Source organism: Pelmatolapia mariae, linkage group LG16_19, assembly GCF_036321145.2.
Source record: "Pelmatolapia mariae isolate MD_Pm_ZW linkage group LG16_19, Pm_UMD_F_2, whole genome shotgun sequence".
In the NCBI taxonomy this organism is placed as follows: Eukaryota; Metazoa; Chordata; class Actinopteri; order Cichliformes; family Cichlidae; genus Pelmatolapia; species Pelmatolapia mariae.
The window spans coordinates 41141932-41159715 of NC_086241.1; the positions used below are offsets into that span (position 1 = coordinate 41141932).

The window sequence follows — 17784 nt, forward strand, 5'->3', positions numbered from 1 at the left end:
CCTACATTTAATTTCCTAAATTGTATGGGTGCATAAACATATATCTGCTAATTACTGCTAAGTCACAGTTTAAAAAAACAACTAGAATTTGAGTCACAAAAAACTGAAGCACAAACGTCTAGGATGGTCTATATCAGCGGCCCCCGACCTTTTTTGCGCCACAGACCGGTTTATGCCCGTCAATATTTTCACAGACCGGCTTTTAAGGTGTTGCGGATAAATACAACAAAATAAAACTAGTACCGGTACCCAAAAAAACCCAGAAGATTTATTCATAAGACACGGGAAAAGACCCAGGGAAACCGAATTAACGATAAAAATGATAAAAACCGTGAAAACCATGAATTTCACACCCGAGCCTCAACTCTTGTGGCCCAGTACCAAACGACTCGGTTTGTGACCCGGGGGTTGGGGACCACTGGTCTATATCACATAGAAAGCCATAGCATTGGTCAGGTAATCAGTTAAACATACTCCAAAAGGCACCAGGAGCACACACACGTCTAGTTAATGACTCAGTGTAGTTGATGAGGCCTAGCAGACTCTTATTAGACACCCGTCAGTCAGCGCAGCCACACCCCTATCTCAGTTATCCAGTTTTCTGTAACCAGTGTTTGTATTGCATTCATTGTTCGCATTCCCACTTTTAAAACTTGTCTTAAAACCCCTTTTTTCCCCTTTGGCAATGAGACTTTTTCTTTCAGTTTTTTTTGTTGTTGTTGTTTGATCTTTTTTTAATTTGTTTTTTATTTATGTCTTATTTCTTTTTATTATTTAGTTCCAATGTACAGCACTTTGTGTCAGGTGTGGTTGTTTTAAAGTGCCGTGTGAAGATGGATGGATGGAAAACACATTTGCATGACATACACTACCAGTCAAAAGTTTGGACACACCTTCTCATTTAATGTTTTTACTACTTTTCTACATTGTAGATACATACTGAAGGCATCAAATATATGAAGCATATATGGAGTTATGTAGCAAAGGAAAAATGGATAAAAACTTTATATATGTCTTATATTTCAGATTCCTTAAAGTATCCACCCTTTGCTTTGTTGACAGCTCTGCAAATCCTCGGCCTTCTCTCACTGAGCTTCATGATGTCGTCACCTGAAATAGTTTTTACTTCACCACTGTGCCTTGTCAGGGTTCATTTGAGAAATTTCCTGTCTTCCTATTAAATTAGAAGCTGTGTCTGTGACTGGTAGTGTATCTTCACTGATGTGTCACCAGCAGTAACTCTCAATCTAGGGAGAAATATGGAACTACCAGCAGGAATGTGGAACATATTAGCTGCAAAATCTGACTCTGTTTATTTACTGTAAGGATAAATCATAACACCTTATGGCTTCTGGGAAACTTCTTTTCAAATTGTAGTTGTACATTTCTTATGTGTTGTGTTTCAGTGTGAAATGTCGAGCAACCAGACTGTGTTCAGAGTCCGAGTTGGGACTGAGAAACATCCTCCAAGACCCGCTACTGGTCTACGACCAATGGAAAGATACGGTTTCCCAGGTGTTGGAAACTTCTGCTGAGGTCACAGACTTCTCCCATGTTGCCATGTTAGTCCAGAAGATTGAGGTAAAACAAATGCATTATCTTTAGAAGGACTTTTTGCTCATATAGAAAAATTCCTCACCTTTGTAAATGTGTGTATGTTAACCCCTGCAGTTTGAATTGTTTGGTGCAACCAAGAAAAACTTTCATACTAGCTTAACACAAACGGAACAAACACAATCATACAGGTTGGGAGGTCAGATGGGCTTTCAAAACTTGCTATCAACACCTGCTACCAATTTAGAATCAGCTCTTTAACCTGACATGCATGTCTTCAGACTGTAGGGTAAAACTGAGCACAAACGGAGAAAAGGCATGCAGGCACAGGGAGAACATGAACACTCACATAGAAAGGTTTCAACCCAGTTCGTTCTACATTCTACAAAGACCTCGGTGGGAAGATAAGATTCTATTGTCTGCTGCACTTTGGTCATCCTGATGTGCTTGTTTGTCTTCTCTGATGTCATACAGAACCATAAGATAACTGTATCATAACTGATTAGCTTTCTTCACTTTGGAAAGTTTTGAGTTACGTAACTGAGTCTGCACTGTAGGACAGTCAAAATTCTCAGTGAAAAGTTCTGTGTGAAAGTCTGCACAGAAATAATTTTTAGAGTTTCATTTGAATGTTCATGTAAATATGTGGACTTTGAGAAGTTGAAAGGTCCTCAGTTTGACTCCACCATCTATGTGCATCTATGCAACTCTATGTAAGATTTGCACATGGAGTTTGAGTGGGTTCTCTCCAGGTACTCCGGCTTCTTCCCATGGTCCAAACATATGCAATTAGTTAGGTTAGGTTAATCGATGATTCTAAATTGCCCTGCGACAGACTGGCAATCTGTCCAGGGTGCTGACTAAAAAGTTCGGGAATGAGACGTGTGAATATGTTCTTTTCTACTCTCTGCGCTAGTGTCTCCTGAAGGAAAGTGTCCAACTGCAGGAGCGCTTCAGTCTACTGGAAGTGAAAGGGGACCTGCTAGACTCTGTGTTTGGTCCTGAGAGGTCTGATGGACTGCAGAGCGAACTGTGCACTGCCATGAGGAACAGAGAACTGTTGCATGATCAGCTGCAGCAGAGGAAGAGCAGGCTACAGGTATGAGCATGTTGGCGCCATCCACTGAGCTTTGTTTTGTCTTAGGTTTGAGTGTCAGTCTATTCAAAGCTTTACCGTATCCCTCAGGCTTAAAGAAAAGACCAAGACAAACTTTTTAGACTTTTAAACTGATCCTGAAATCATTAACAGGTCATGTTTGGCTACTATATATGTGTGAAGTACTTATAGAAAGAAGTCTAATTCAATTGGAGAACTCACTATTCAAACATTGACAAGAAATGCATACAGAGAGCGATGAGAGAAGAGGGTGGAGTTGTCCAAGAGACAGTCTAAAAGAGAATGTGACTGTCAAATCAGTAAATATTTTCAGAGGCTACATAACAATCACGGGTTTGCCTTTCGATATCAGACTATGGAACAATAAGTAACCTGGCAACTGTTTTGTAATTAGTTCGTGTCAGTGAACAGACAAGATTGTCTTTGTGAATGCCCTTCTGTCTCGCTTTACCCACACCAATCTTATTTACTGCAGGCCTGCAGGATTTATTGCAGTGTAACAACAACGTCACTCATTAGATTTTGTGCACCACATGTGAGCTGTCACAGTTTAGAAACTGAAATCATCAGATGCATTTACTAAAGTGTGCATAAATGCATTCTAGTAAGTACATGCAGGACCTGGTATAATTATTAAAGTAGATACTAAAAGATTGCTGTAAAAGCACTTGCTGTAGTGTCAAATCTTTAAGTTGACTGAAGAAAGGTTACAGTTCCCATCCCTGAAAAGAGAAGTGTTTCAATATGCAGCCCAGGGATGAATGATAAGAACACACTTAATGACATTTTCCTTCTCACAGGCATTCATTTCAAGAACCAAGGACTTCACTGACACCTACGAGCTGATGTGCTCAAAGTTGTCCAGTTTCAAAGGCAGACTGATGACAGCTGATGGTCTACAGCCTGACATTCTCGCCAAAAAAAGCCAGTCAGACCAGTTTGGGGTGAGTTTTTTCACCCGCCAGACTTTGGCTTAGAAATTTATTAACCAGCCACACCATAAATCCACCTGCCTATAATTTGACTCGTCTTCTATGACTATGTCTTTCTAAGCTGACAAAACAGCTGTGACCTGTATGGGCATGGACAGCACTTTGAATAGATTGTCTGTATCCTGTTTGGCACAATGGATCTGGCCTGTCGCACTCTCAGTGCTCAATCAGAGATCTGGCTGGTTTGAAGGCCAGGGCCAAAGCCATGTCGCTCGTTGCATTCCTCAAAAATTTTCTCATCATTGCTGGTACATAGTTGGACTGTGTTTGTCCAAGTATGCTGAAAGTTAGACTGTATTGTATTGTATTTGCTTATTTAATTTCAGTTCACATGAAGAGTCATACTGTAAAGTGTAAACCCTTTAAATATGAGTTAGTCTGTCAATGTCAGGAAATGCTGTCTGTTCATATTATTTCATTCAATTGCCTCATTTAAGTTTTTCAGTCCCGTAAGGTTCCAAAAATCACTCGTCTGAAGCAACATTTCAGTCTGAAAATGAAATTCTTATCATTGCTCTCAATTCCAAAAGCAAATGAAAAATGTCGTCCACTGCTTTTAATGCCTTTCTCGTCATCAGAAGTTATGTTCAAATAGTCTGTTTCTCTTGGGAAGGTGAAGTAACCCACATATGTGTGTGGTGGCCATGAAAAAGGCTGTTGATATTCTCCAAATACTGAAAAAGGAGCTTTAATGCTTCCTTTAGCAGAGGGTTTATAGAAGGAGAAGAGATGACTCTATAAGGAGATGATGAATGATTGGCAAAGTAGAGAAGATTATCCAAATATAAATGTTAATCATAGCTGCATTTTTCATTTCATGCCAGAACTTACTGATGGCCTGTTAAAGGCACATGTTAACTATGAACTGTAACAAAATGTGCTTCTTGTCAAATTGTTGCCTTCCATGAAGAACGTAGCTTTATACAAGCTTAAGCACACTTTAATCAATTAAAGTGTGCTTAAGCTTCTGTATAATTTAGGTTTCAGGTCGTTGTATTGTCAGCCTTTAGAATTATTGTTTATTTATATATTTATATATTTATTTTTATTAGTAGTAGTAGTAATAGTAGTATTACTGTTGTTTTTTTTATTTGGGGTCAGCTGGCAGGAAAATGTATATTAGCCTGATGCCGCAATTGCAGGGTTGCCTAATAGTGCACTAATTAACATACAAATGCAGCTAGTTTATTTCAGTTATAAGCAGCATTCTGCCAAGAGCAGTGCAAATGATCAGCTCAAAAACTAGCTGACCTGATAAAGGAGTAATGTACATATCACAATAATGCAGCAGTGTAATTGCTGGTTTTCAGTTTGTGTTTTTCTCTGAAAACATCAACAATTCAGATAAATCAGAAGAAATAGTGTTAATATAACTGTTGTGATATAAACTGCTGGGGACTGTGTGAGGTCCTGTGGACTGAGTGCAGGATTTTTCAGAGGACAGCTGCATTACTACAAATTATTTGATGAAAACCTAACATCCCCTTCTAACAGTTGACCTGTACAATATATAGAAGACACTAAATATTATTTACCGTCACTCCTGTGTGTTAATGAAGTACTGTTATTATGACACGCTGTATTTCAGTTCAGTGAAGCTGTACACGGTTTCATCAAAATCCCAGTATTACTAAGGAGAATGATGTAGTGCTCGTCTCTCAGGGCGAGGACTGTAATGAAGCAACACTGTAGTTTCCATATGGCAGGCATTCAACATGATGAACCAAGAGACTATAAGGGCAGCTGGATTCTTATAATACATCTTTAAATAGTCAATAATTGCATTATTTTATTTGACCAGTTGATACAAAGGCTGATAAATTTTGTTGTGTACTGCTGGAGGGCTTTATGAAAAGATGATTAGTCTTTTGGTTATCTTGAATGTTTCAAACTGTGAATGTCTGATCTTGCCTGTACCTCTTCCCTTAGTGAAACTGAAGTTCACTTCAGTTGAAGTTTAGATGTGTACAAAATTGTATTTATTTATTTATTTTTCATGTGCACACTTGCTTTTGTGTCTCCAGGTCATCCTAAAGGATGTAGAAGACTATGAAGCCCAGGTTATGGCACTGGAGACTCTGGTCTCCTCCAGTCAGACCAACAGGATTCAATTTGAGAAACTCTGTGATGAATGGAAACATCTGCACATTGCGGTCAAGGTGAGGGGACATTCATATAAGAAGTGTGAATAGCCCATTTTTTCCTAATACTCCCCTGGAACTGGGTACTTTACTTCTGCTGGAGTTAGATTATCTGTGACCCTGAAGTAATATGATCATGTTGAATAACAAGATAAGTACCCACCATGACCTCAACCATCCAAAACATTTTTATCTTGGCAGCAGGCAAGATTGTTTTTGATTCAAGCTCATGAACAGCAAGTCTCACACATTTCCAGTGATTACAGAAGGGAGAGATGGTCTGCAACGTCTCCTTCTCGGGTGACGGCGCCGGAAGAACCAGAAAACAAAATAAGAAAGATGTGCAGAGCTGTAGTAACTACTGAAGGATAAAGTTGATGAACCATACCATGAAGATGTGATAGAGTTGTTGAAGCTAGATTTAAAAAGGAGAGGTGATGATCAGTGAGCAGCAGTATGGCTTCATGCTGAGAAAGAGAAACACAGATGTGATCTTTGCTTTGAGAGTGTTGATGGAGACGTATAAATAAAGTCTGGAGGAGCTTCACTCTGTCTTTGTGGATCTAGAAAAGGCATATGATAGGGTATCAAGGGAGGAACTGTGTGGCGCATGAAGATGTCAGGAGTGGCAGAGAAATATGGAAGAATAATGAGACAGTGGTGAGGTGTGTTGTAGGGGTGACAGATAGGTTGAAGGTGGGAGTGTTTACATCACTGATCTGCTCTCAGCCCCTTCTTGCTTGTTATGGTGATGGACAGGTTGATGGATGAGGTCATGCAGGAGTCTCTGTGGACTGTGATGTTTGCAGACAGTATTGTGATCTGTATTCAGACCAGGGAGCAGGTGGAAGGTAACATGGAGAGCTGGGGGTATGCTTTGGAGAGAAAAAAACTGTGTTAGGTGTTGTCATCTATCTGTCTGATTTCTCTGACTTTTTCCAACAATATCTTTATTATTTTTTTACATTTTAGTGACTTGCAAACAGTCCAACACTCTAAATACTACATGAACATACACTCCTCCAGACAACAAAAAGAAAACAAAAAAGTCGTCATATTTATCACTCCATTAAAGGCCTAAATTTATCATTATCCCAAATCAAATGTCATTGTCCTCAGTCCTCGTCCTCCTCAGATAATACAAATCCTTCTACAAAGTTCACAAATGGTCTCCATACCTTCTCAAAAACATCCAATTTCCTTTTCAGTATACATGTTATCCGCTCCAATGGCAAAGCCACCATCATTTGTTTTATCCACTGTGTGATACTCGGTTCTCTTGTTTCTTTCCATTTTAGTGCAATTAATCTTTTTGCTTGTAACAAACCCATATCAATAAACATTCTGTCACTTTTTGTGTACCTCATGTTTTCTGGGTACAATCCCAAAATAAGGAAGCCAGGATCCAAAACAACCTCTTTGGATAATATTTGTTTCATAGTTTGTGTTACTGCAACCCAAAAGGATCCTATCTTCCTGCAATCCCAAATACAATGCCAAAAATTACCTTTATCTTCATTACATTTATTACAAGTGTCTGGAATATTAGAGTTGTACTTATTTAATTTTTCCGGAGTAATATATATTCGCATTAACCATTTGTATTGCAACAACCTTAGTCTAGAATTAATTGTTTGTTTATGAGCTTTTGTGCAAACCAATTCCCATTGTTCCATGGATATGTCCTTTTTAAAATCATTTTTCCAGGCGTTCAACCTTCCTAACGAATTTTCAGATGCTTTGGACCTAATTAATTTATATATTTCTGATATTGCCCCTTTTTTTGAACTGCTTTTGCTAATTATGTCTTCCAATTCTGATTTTGGTGGTTTGGTGCAGGTATTATTTTGTTTTGCTCGAATGTAACTTCTAATTTGGAGATATTTGAAAAATTGCTTTCTATCTATATTATATTTATGTCTAAGCATATCAAAGGACATCATATCTTGAGAATCTGTTGTATACAAATCTTGGATTTTTTGGAGTCCTCTAATTGACCCTTGTCTAAAAACTTTATCCTCTCTTTCTGGTCTGAAATCCTGGTTTCCCCACATCGGTGTAAACTGTGACAATACATCAGGTTCCTTCATATATCTTTTTACATCATACAACACTTTGACCATGTTCTTTACCATTGGATTTTTTGCCTTTTTAATCAAGTTTACTGCTGTGTCTGAGAAAAAATATAAAGGTAAAGGTGGATGTAAATTAATACTTTCCATCTCTGTCCATTGTGGGGCGTTATTTAAGTCAAAATAGTATCTTATAGACCTGATTTGACATGCCCAGTAATACCACTCAATATTTGGACACATGACACCACCCTCGTTGTATGGTAGATGTAGCAATGACAATCTTATCCTGGGTCTCCCATTTTTCCATAAGAAACCGAGAACAAGCTTTTTGATCCTGCTAAACCAATCAACAGGAGGCGGCAGGGGGATGTTCTGATACGCATAAAGCACCTTTGGCAGTATACTCATTTTGTATATGTTAATCCGAACAATTAAAGAAACTGGTAGAGATATGTATCTGTCCACTATCTCTGTTATTTCTTTAGAAAGTCTTTCATAGTTATTTTCCACGATCTCACTTAATTTGGACGAAATCATTATTCCTAAATACATAAATTCCTTTACTGTCTTAAAATGAGATGTTACTATGGGTGGGTTTTTCCTTTCTTCTTCATTTAGTAATAAAACGGATGATTTAGATTTGTTAATGACATACCCTGATATTTGACCAAACTCCCCTATCAATCTGAGCAGAGCAGGTATAGATTCTTTTATTTTTGAAAGATATACTATTACATCGTCTGCGTACAGCGAGATCCTATGTTCTACTCCATTTACCATAATTCCTGTCAATGATAAACTCGAACGTACGGCTATAGCAAAGGGTTCCATAGCTAATATAAATAACAGTGGACTTATCGGTGAGCCTTGTGGACATCCCCGTTTCACCCTTATTGGTTTCGAGATATTTTTGTTTGTCAAGATTTCAGCAGTTGGATTTGAATGTAATAATTGTATCCATCTTCGAAACACATCTCCGTAACCAAATCTAGTCAGAACATCAAAAAGATAGGGCCACTCGACCCTATCGAATGCTTTTTCGGCATCCAGTGAGAGTAAGGCCCTCTCTGAAGAATCGTTTAGTCCCTCTATAATGTTAAAGACTCTTCTCACATTATGCAAACCTTGGCGTCCCAATATAAAACCGTTTTGATCTCTATGAATTACTGAGGGGAGAGTATCTTGCAGACGTGTTGCTAATATTTTACCCAATACCTTAAAATCAGAATTAAGTAAGCTTATCGGCCTCAAATTTTCACATTTATTACTCGGTTTTCCTGGTTTAGGTAACAAAATGATCAGTGAACCTGTTATTGATTTAGGAAGATTTCCCTTGCTTAATGATTCCTGATACATTTCCAATAATGGTTTCATTAATTTACTTTTAAATTTTTTATAAAAATCTATTGGGAATCCATCTGGTCCAGCTTTTTTACCTGATCTCATATTATTAATTGCCCTGCTTATTTCCTCTTCGGTGATTTCTGCATCTAATTGTTGTTTTACTTCGTCAGCAATAGTAGGAATATTTATTTTATCCAGAAACGCATTTCTGGAGTTTTGATCTGATCTGTCCTGAGATTCATAAAGTTTTTCATAATAGTTCCTAAACTCCTTGTTTATTTCAATTGGATCCATTATCATTTCCCCTTTGCTGTTTATAATCGACGTTATATTTTTCTGCACTTCCAATTGTTTAATTTGCCATGCCAATATTTTTCCAGGTTTTTCTCCTTGTTCATAAAAAGACTGATTTAATCTCAAAATGTTCGAAGCTGCTCTATCTGCCGATTCTTTATTATATTGTGTTTTTAGTATTAGCAATTCTTTCTCTATCAATGGGTCTCTATTTTTGAATATTAGTTCCTCTAGATTTTTAATTTTCTTTTCCATTTGCTGTCTTCTTTTGCATTTTTCTTTAGATTTCGATGAAGTATATGCAATCATAACTCCCCTTAAACATGCCTTAAATGCCTCCCACCTAATAGTAGCTGATGTTTGTGAGCTATTTATGGTAAAATATTCATCTATTTCTTTTTCTACAAAAGTGAGGAATCCTTCATCATTCAGCCATTTCTGGTGTAAGCACCATCTATGTTCCATTATTAAGTTGTTATGTGTATATACGATATTACAGGGAGCATGATCCGATATTAATATACTGTCATATGAACATGTCTTTATGTTTGATAGGAGGTTCGCTGATACCAAGAAATAGTCTATTCTGGAATATGTATTAAATGTTTTTGAATGGCAAGAAAAAATTATATCATCAGGTTTTAACTGTCTCCAGATGTCAATCAAATGAAGTTCCTTCATAAAGTTAAGAATTGTCTTTCGGCTTTTGTTATGTGCCTGGTCAGTCCCAGTCAGTCTATCCTTACTGGGATCCAGAACACAATTCCAATCTCCTCCTATGATGCATTTTCCTTGGAGTGATGAAACTGTGAGAAAAAGATTAGTAAAAAATGTATCATCATCTGTATTTGGTCCATATACATTAATTAAGTTAATGGTTTCTTGTACAAGTGATCCCTGGATGATCAAATATCTACCAAATTTGTCTTTAATTACATTTTTGACCTGAAAAGGTACTGATTTATGTATTAATGTGATTACTCCCCGAGCATTGGATCTAAATGGCGCTGCATACAACGAACCCTGCCACCTCCTGCCAACCTTAATATGTTCCTCCTCCAGCGAGTGCGTCTCCTGAAGAAAAACTATTTTAGCTTCCAGATCTTTCATTTTGTTCATTACTTGCTTAATCTTTTTATTACTTTTTAGGCCTCTACAATTCCAAGAGGTACATTTAACTTCCAATTTCCGAGTCAACACACCTCACATGCATTACTAAATGCTTAAACTTGTCTGAGAGTGCGAACAAAACAGAACACAAAATACAAACTTTAAATGAACAAACCATACAAAAGAAAAAACACAAAAAACCCCACCCACCCAGTTTCTGGGTAACCCATTCAAATGTTCTACTTCCAACTTTAACCATATACAGATCTCAGTTTTAAGATCTGCTAACTTAAAATGACTATGGCATTATGCCTGGCTCTTCCTTGCTCCCTGTATCCTTAATGAATCCTTTAGCTTTGCTAATATTCCACTGCCCCTCAATAATTAACTTCTTTTTTGTTTCTTTAAACAAAAATAAATAAATAAATACAAAAAAAAAAAAAAAACTAAATACATAAATGAAAATGAAAAAACAAAAGAGTAGAATAAAATAAAAATCGAAAATTATCTTTATTTCTGTCTAGTTATCCGTGTAAGTAATTAAATACAAAAAAAAAATAATAATAATAAATAAATACAAATAAATTAAAAGAAAAAGAAAAAACAAACAAAAAATCACTTTGTTCTTAGTTACCTTTTGCTTTGATGAAGTTAACTATATCCTTTTCTAAAATGAATCATTACTCCAGATTGCTAGATCTTATAATATCTTCCTCATTTCTTGCTCTCCTGGATCTTCTTTATGAAGCTTTGGACTTCTTCTGGCGTGTTAAATCTGTGGACTTGCTCCTTGTATGTTACTATCAGTTTAGCTGGTGGTACGATGCCACTTCTCAGTCCCATCTTCCAGAGTTGTTGTCGTACCTCTCCAAACTTCTTCTGTTGTCTGTGCACCTCTGTGGCGACGTCCTCATAGAATCTCACCCTTTTGTTCTTGTACAAAATATCCTTTTTCGATCTTGCTGCCCTGAGCACCATATCTTTCTGTTTATAGTTAAGAAAGCACATAATTAATGTTCTTGGAGGTTCCTCAGGCTTTCTTTTTGGGCCAATGCGGTGTGCTCTCTCGATAACCAGAGGGCTCCTTGATGTGTTCAACTCCAATACGTCCGTTATCCAGTTTTCCAGGAATCCACAGGTGTCCGCGCCCTCTTCTCCCTCTGGAACTCCGACCAACCTAAGGTTATTGCGTTGGGATCTGGTTTCCAAATCCACTAATTTATCCATCAGTTCCTTATTTTCTTTCTCTAATCTTGAAATGGTGGTCCCCATCACCACATGTTCATCTTCTACATTTGAAATGCGTTTCTCCGTCTGCTCTACTCTCCTCACACATTCAGATAATTTTTTCTGCATTTCATTCATGGCTGCCACAACCTCGTCTGCCTTGCTGGAAAACTTGGCCACTGCGCCCTCCAACTTGTCCCAAAGTGCAGTTTGCGTGTTTGCAAGCTTGTTTTCAATACCTGCAAACTCCTCTCGTATGGCACGCTGCAGCCTCTCCTCCATGTTGCCACTATCCGCGGGGCCATGTTCACTCATGATGACTGGCTTGTTAGCTGCGCAGGCCTCAGACGCGCTAGCTTCACCGCTAAACACCGATAACTTGGTTTGTGTGGTTGACTTAGTCTTCTCCTTGGTAGTTTTACCAGGTCCAGGCATCGTGGGTCTATAGCGTATTTCGTTTTCGTGTTTTGGAGCATTTTTCCCTTAATTTTAAGGATTTAGCAAAGTTACCTGCAGGAGCAGTTCAGAGCTCGACCGATTGTTACGGTGACGTCATCGGAAGTCTTCTCTGACTTTTTATGTGATTTATTGCTCAGCTCAGGAAAAATAAATTATTGTGGGTAATTTTAACATCCATGCAGATACTGAAAATGACAATCTATTATTACAGACACAATTGGCAATGTAAAGGAACCCACCCACCACTTAAATCACACTGTGTATATCTTGTTCTGGAATTGGAACATTTGAACATTTAACAGTGTTTCCTCACACACCTCAGTTTTCTCCCAAAATCCTGTTTTGTCTTATCTGTTTCTAATAGCATTTCATTTTACAATAATGGATTACACAGCAGTGAGAAATACATTTCATCACAGTAGATGTCTTTCTGAAAGTGCTGTAACAAAGTTTAAGGATATAAGTCCTCCACTGTTATTTCCTTCAATACCATGTGCTGACACAGTGCAGAGCAGCTACACCAACTCTATTGGTGTAGCTGCTCTTAACACAATAATCAACACAGAGGTTGATTATTGTGTTAAGAATTTCCTCTGGCTCCTCTGAAAAAGAGCCTTCAATCAGAAGTACTTGACTTCCTTGTATAACACTCAAACCTGCACCTTAAAGCAAATAACTCATAAGCTGGAGAGGAAATGGCATTTCACTGATTTCGAAGGTCTTCATTTATCCAGGAAAAACACTTTGTTGCTCTGTTTTATAAAAAAAAAAAAAAAAAAAAAGCCCCCCATAAGGCTAGAAAATCTCACTATTCATCACTGATTGAAGAAGATAAGAACAAGCCCAGGTTTCTCTTCAGCACTGTAGCCAGGCTGACAAAAAGGGAGACCTCTGTTGAGCCAAGCATTGCTTTAACCTTAAGTAGTAATGACTTCATTAATTTCTTGAGATTAAAGCTCTTAACTATTAGAGGGGAAAAAATAATCTCACAAACATAACATTATGTTAGCCGACTAATCTTTGCTGTTGACAACAGTCCATATCCGTATAGACTTACTAGTCGTTTAATCTAACTGTTAAATTTTTAATTGATGCCCAGTGCCAGTAAATTATTTTCCTAAATGTTATGCAGTCGCTAGGAACATCCCTAGTACAGCTGCTTTCCATACCACTGATATTTATTTAGACTCTTTTTCTCCAATTGATCTTTCTCAGTTAACTGTTACTGTACTAAAAAGTCCTAAAAATCTTAGAAACATGGTATCTAATCAGATGCTTACTCTGGATGCATTAGCTTAACTTTCAGTAGTACTTCTAAGTTCTTGACCAGCATATGTTGTTATAGCAGACACACTAGTAAGCTATCTCTGAAACGTGATTCTGTACTGTTCCCTGGTAATAAAGTCCAGTCAGAGACGTGGAATAATGTCACAGTGTTGAAGAACTTTATTTACAATGATGTGGTTCTGAAATTAATACAAATAAGAAATAACATAAACATCTCTTTCACTGGTTCAGCATCTCTCACATTCAGTATTACAGAGAACACCATATGAAATTATGCATGGACAGAAACTGATACCACAAAAGGATTATCATAACGACATAACAGGATGACATAAACACAGAATCATAGTCAATTTAGGCTAATTCTCTCATTTGTGACTCGACACCACCCTCGACACAATTGCTCACTCAAATGCCGTTATGCTTACACAGGGGTTCTTAGCAAAAACAGGTTCGTATGCTAGCACAGTAACTACATCAGGGAAAATCTTTGTGAACATTAACTCTCCACAACAACTGAAAACAACTTAGAAATGAGGAGTAGCCTGTGAAGCCAGGCTACTACCTACTTTGCTTCGACAGTATAGCTGCTGACACACGGCTAATAATAACAGCTGTCCACATGGGTATATTAAATGCAACTGAAATAAAATGTGTTCCCAATGTGACTTACTGTTTCTATGAACGCACACTTGCTAGCATTAGTCCACTTCCGTTCAGGTCCATAACTTGCCTGCAATTGCCGCATCAAGGATGGACTCTGGCTATTGGCCCCTGTGGGAATCATGCTCCTCCCATGCAGGTAACACATGCCCTGGCAGGAGGACTTTTTAACATATGTTCTTGAATGTATATAAAACAAATATTTAGGACTGCTTTCTTACATTTGCACAATATCTCTAAAATTAGAAACATCCTGTCTCAGAGTGATCCTGCAAAACTAGTTCATGCATTTATTACTTCTAGGCTGGAGTATTGTAATTCAGTATTAATAGGATGTCCTAAAAACTCCACAAAGCCTCCATTTGATCCAAAATGCTGCAATGAGTACAGACAAAGACTAGAAAGAGAGAGCATATGTCCTTGAATGTCCTAGAATTATCATCTTATCTTGAAGACCTCATAGTATCCCAGTAGAGCATTTCGGTATCAGGCTGCTGGTGTACTTGTTGTTCCTGGAGTATTTAAAAGTAGAATGGGTGGTAGAGCGTTCAGCTTTCAGGCCCCTCATCTGTCGAACCAGTTCACAGTTTGGATTCAGGAGACAGACACCCTCTCTTCTTTTAAGATTAGGCTTAAAATGTTCCTTTTTGACAAAGCTTCTTTCAGGTGACACTGAATCCTCCCTTACTTACACTGCAATAGTTTTAAGCTTCTAAGTAGCTACTACTAAGCTACTTTCCATGATGCATGTTTCTTCTTTACTGACCTTTTCTTTTTTCTTTTCTTTTTTTTAATCTTTTCAGCCAAAAGAATCCTGCACTGCATGGATTCTAAGTTGTTTTTCCCTGACAAAGCTTGTCTAACTTTTATTTTTCTTTTATATACAGGCAAAGGTAGATGAGAGTGACAAAATTGTTGCAGAACATGAGAGGTTCCATGACAGCCTACTAAACATCGAGAAGTGGCTGATGATCATGAAGCAGAAGCTGATGTCCTTCCACAGCCCATCAGGAGAGTGGAGCATAGAGGGGCGACGGCATGAAGCTGAGGTTTGTGTGTGTTTGCCAGTTACACTGGATGTGCTAAAAACAATTAGATAGATAGATATAGGACAATTCACTTACCTAACTTTCTAAATGAAAAACAGGAGAAAACTTAATCAACAAAAATGGCTTCTCATGCCTACTAGGCTGCTGCAGTGAATAATATATACAAGGTGAAAAAAAACCCCACAATTGCTACTTTACAAATCTATTTACAGCTATTTACAAGATTAAGGTTCTAACGCCAGACACACACACACACACAAAAAGGTTGTACTTGGTTATACTTGCAAATCAATGGGCAAAGATACACTATGAAACAACAAATCAAAATCACAGGTCCTTTGTTGGATGGTGGAGGCTAGGAGAGAGGGGGCCAAGTGGCTGTCATCTGGTGGTTAAATACTGGAGGTGATCAACCAATTAACCAATCCCAGGACAGGAAGAGACTCCACCCAATTACTCAGCAGGCACGCCCAGGTGTCCACCCCCTAAAAAGGAAAAGGGGGAAAAAAAAACAAAAACAAAAAAACAAAACCCCACAGCCATCCTCTGGTGGGAGGAATCACACATAAAACAAACACTGACAACATTGGATCATAAAATTTCCCCCCACCCAAAAATCAAACATTTAACCCCTAATGAAATGTTTGATTCATGACCTAGAGAGGGCATCAGCCATGACATTCTCTAAGCCCTTTTTGTACCGGATTTCAATGTTGAAGTCCTGGAGGAGTAGGGACCAACGCATAAGGCGCTAGTTGCTGTTCTGCATCCGAGTTAGGAACTGGAGAGGGTTGTGGTCAGAGAACACGACGGTTGGAAGGGGACTGGACCCAAGGTACACTTCAAAGTGCTGCAAGGCTGGTAATAAGGCTAAGGCTTCCTTTTCAGTCGTGCTATAATGTAATTGGTATTTTAGGAATTTTTTGGAAAAGAAACAGACCTGATGGTCAATGCCGTGGATGAACAGGCCACTACATCATCCAGATACACTTCATAGTTTATGACTCCAGGTAACACAGTGTTCATCAGTCGTTGGAATGTGGCTTGGGCATTTCTTAAACCGAACGGCATGACAGTGTATTGCAAAAAATGGTCAGGTGTAACAAAGGCGGTGATTTCAGACGCATGTTTAGTTAACGGAACTTGCCAGTATCCCTTTAGGAGGTCAAGCTTGGTCACGAAGGTAGCTGAACCCACACAGTCGACCAGGTCATCCATGCGTGGGAGTCAGAAAGAGTCTGGTTTTGTAACAGCATTTACTTTTCGGTAGTCGTTACAGAAACGGGAGGTTTGATTGGGTTTCGGAACGAGCAGTAATGGTGAGCTCCAAGAACTATTACTGGGAAGGGCAAAACCATGGTCAAGAAGATACTGGACTTCTTGCTGCATTATGGCATGCTTAGTGGGATTTACTCTGTAGGTATGTTGCTTTAATGGTTTGTGATCACCCACATCAATATTGTGACTTAGCACGTGTGTTTGAGTGGGGATATCACCAAAAAGAGTTGGGTAATTGTTAATGAGCTCACCGACATCAGATTTGGTAGGATCAGATAGATGTGTTAAATAGATATCCAAGTCAGCCAAGATTTCAGATTTCCTCAGACGCGCATCGGAAACAGAGCTGTGCCTGTCATCCAACCCATCATCGCAGGGACTATACGAGGGTTGAGAGACGGACACCGACACAATAGGTGACACAGCAAGCGACGGACCAGAGCGTTCACGACCAACATACTCCTTCAGCATGTTGATGTGACAGACGCGACTTTTCTTCTTACGATCAGGGGTTAACACAACATAAGCGGTTTCACTCAGTTTGCGTTCAATGACATACGGACCGGAAAGCTTTGCCTGCAGGGGAGAACCAACGACAGGCAAGAAAACCAACACGTGATCACCTGACTGGAACATCCGTGCTACAGACTTTTTATCAAAATTGGTTTTCATTCTGACCTGAGCCTTTGCTAGAGCGTCACAAGCAAAATTGCAAGCATTATGCAGCCTCTCTCTAAACGAACTAACATAGTCCAGAATGTTTTCTCTTGGACGATGCCTATCTGAGAGAAATTTCTCTTTCAAAAGACATAGCGGACCTTGCACAGTGTGGCCAAAAACTAAATCAGCTGGACTGAACCCCAAAGACTCCTGGCATGTCTCCCTGATGGCGAACAACAGTAGTGGCAACCCCTCATCCCACTCACGGCTTGACTCAGAGCAAAATTTGCAAAGCATGTTTTTCAGAGTTTGGTGGAACCTTTCTAATGCACCCTGACTTTCCGGGTGATACGCGCTGGAAGTGTGATGGTTAACACAGAGCTCTGTCATGACTTTGCCCTGATCTGTTTGGATGCGTTTAGGCAGTCCAAAGGTAGAAACGAACTTAACAAGTGCTTTCACAATCCCACGGGTTTTTAATGAACGCAACGGAATGGCCTCAGGATAACGGGTGGCAGTGCACATCATGGTGAG

General features: G+C 38.7%; 1 protein-coding gene across 4 annotated transcripts in view; it reads left to right on the plus strand.

Annotated features, from left to right (window-relative positions):
* Positions 1-17784, plus strand: part of syne3 (spectrin repeat containing, nuclear envelope family member 3) — a 62213-nt gene that overhangs the window by 24703 nt on the left and 19726 nt on the right. For all 4 annotated transcript variants that reach the window (XM_063497848.1, XM_063497850.1, XM_063497852.1 and 1 more), the window contains exons 8-12: positions 1407-1581; positions 2471-2653; positions 3472-3615; positions 5688-5822; positions 15151-15312. In XM_063497848.1, coding sequence (XP_063353918.1) covers positions 1407-1581; positions 2471-2653; positions 3472-3615; positions 5688-5822; positions 15151-15312 — 799 coding nt within the window. The remainder of the gene's footprint in view (positions 1-1406; positions 1582-2470; positions 2654-3471; positions 3616-5687; positions 5823-15150; positions 15313-17784) is intronic.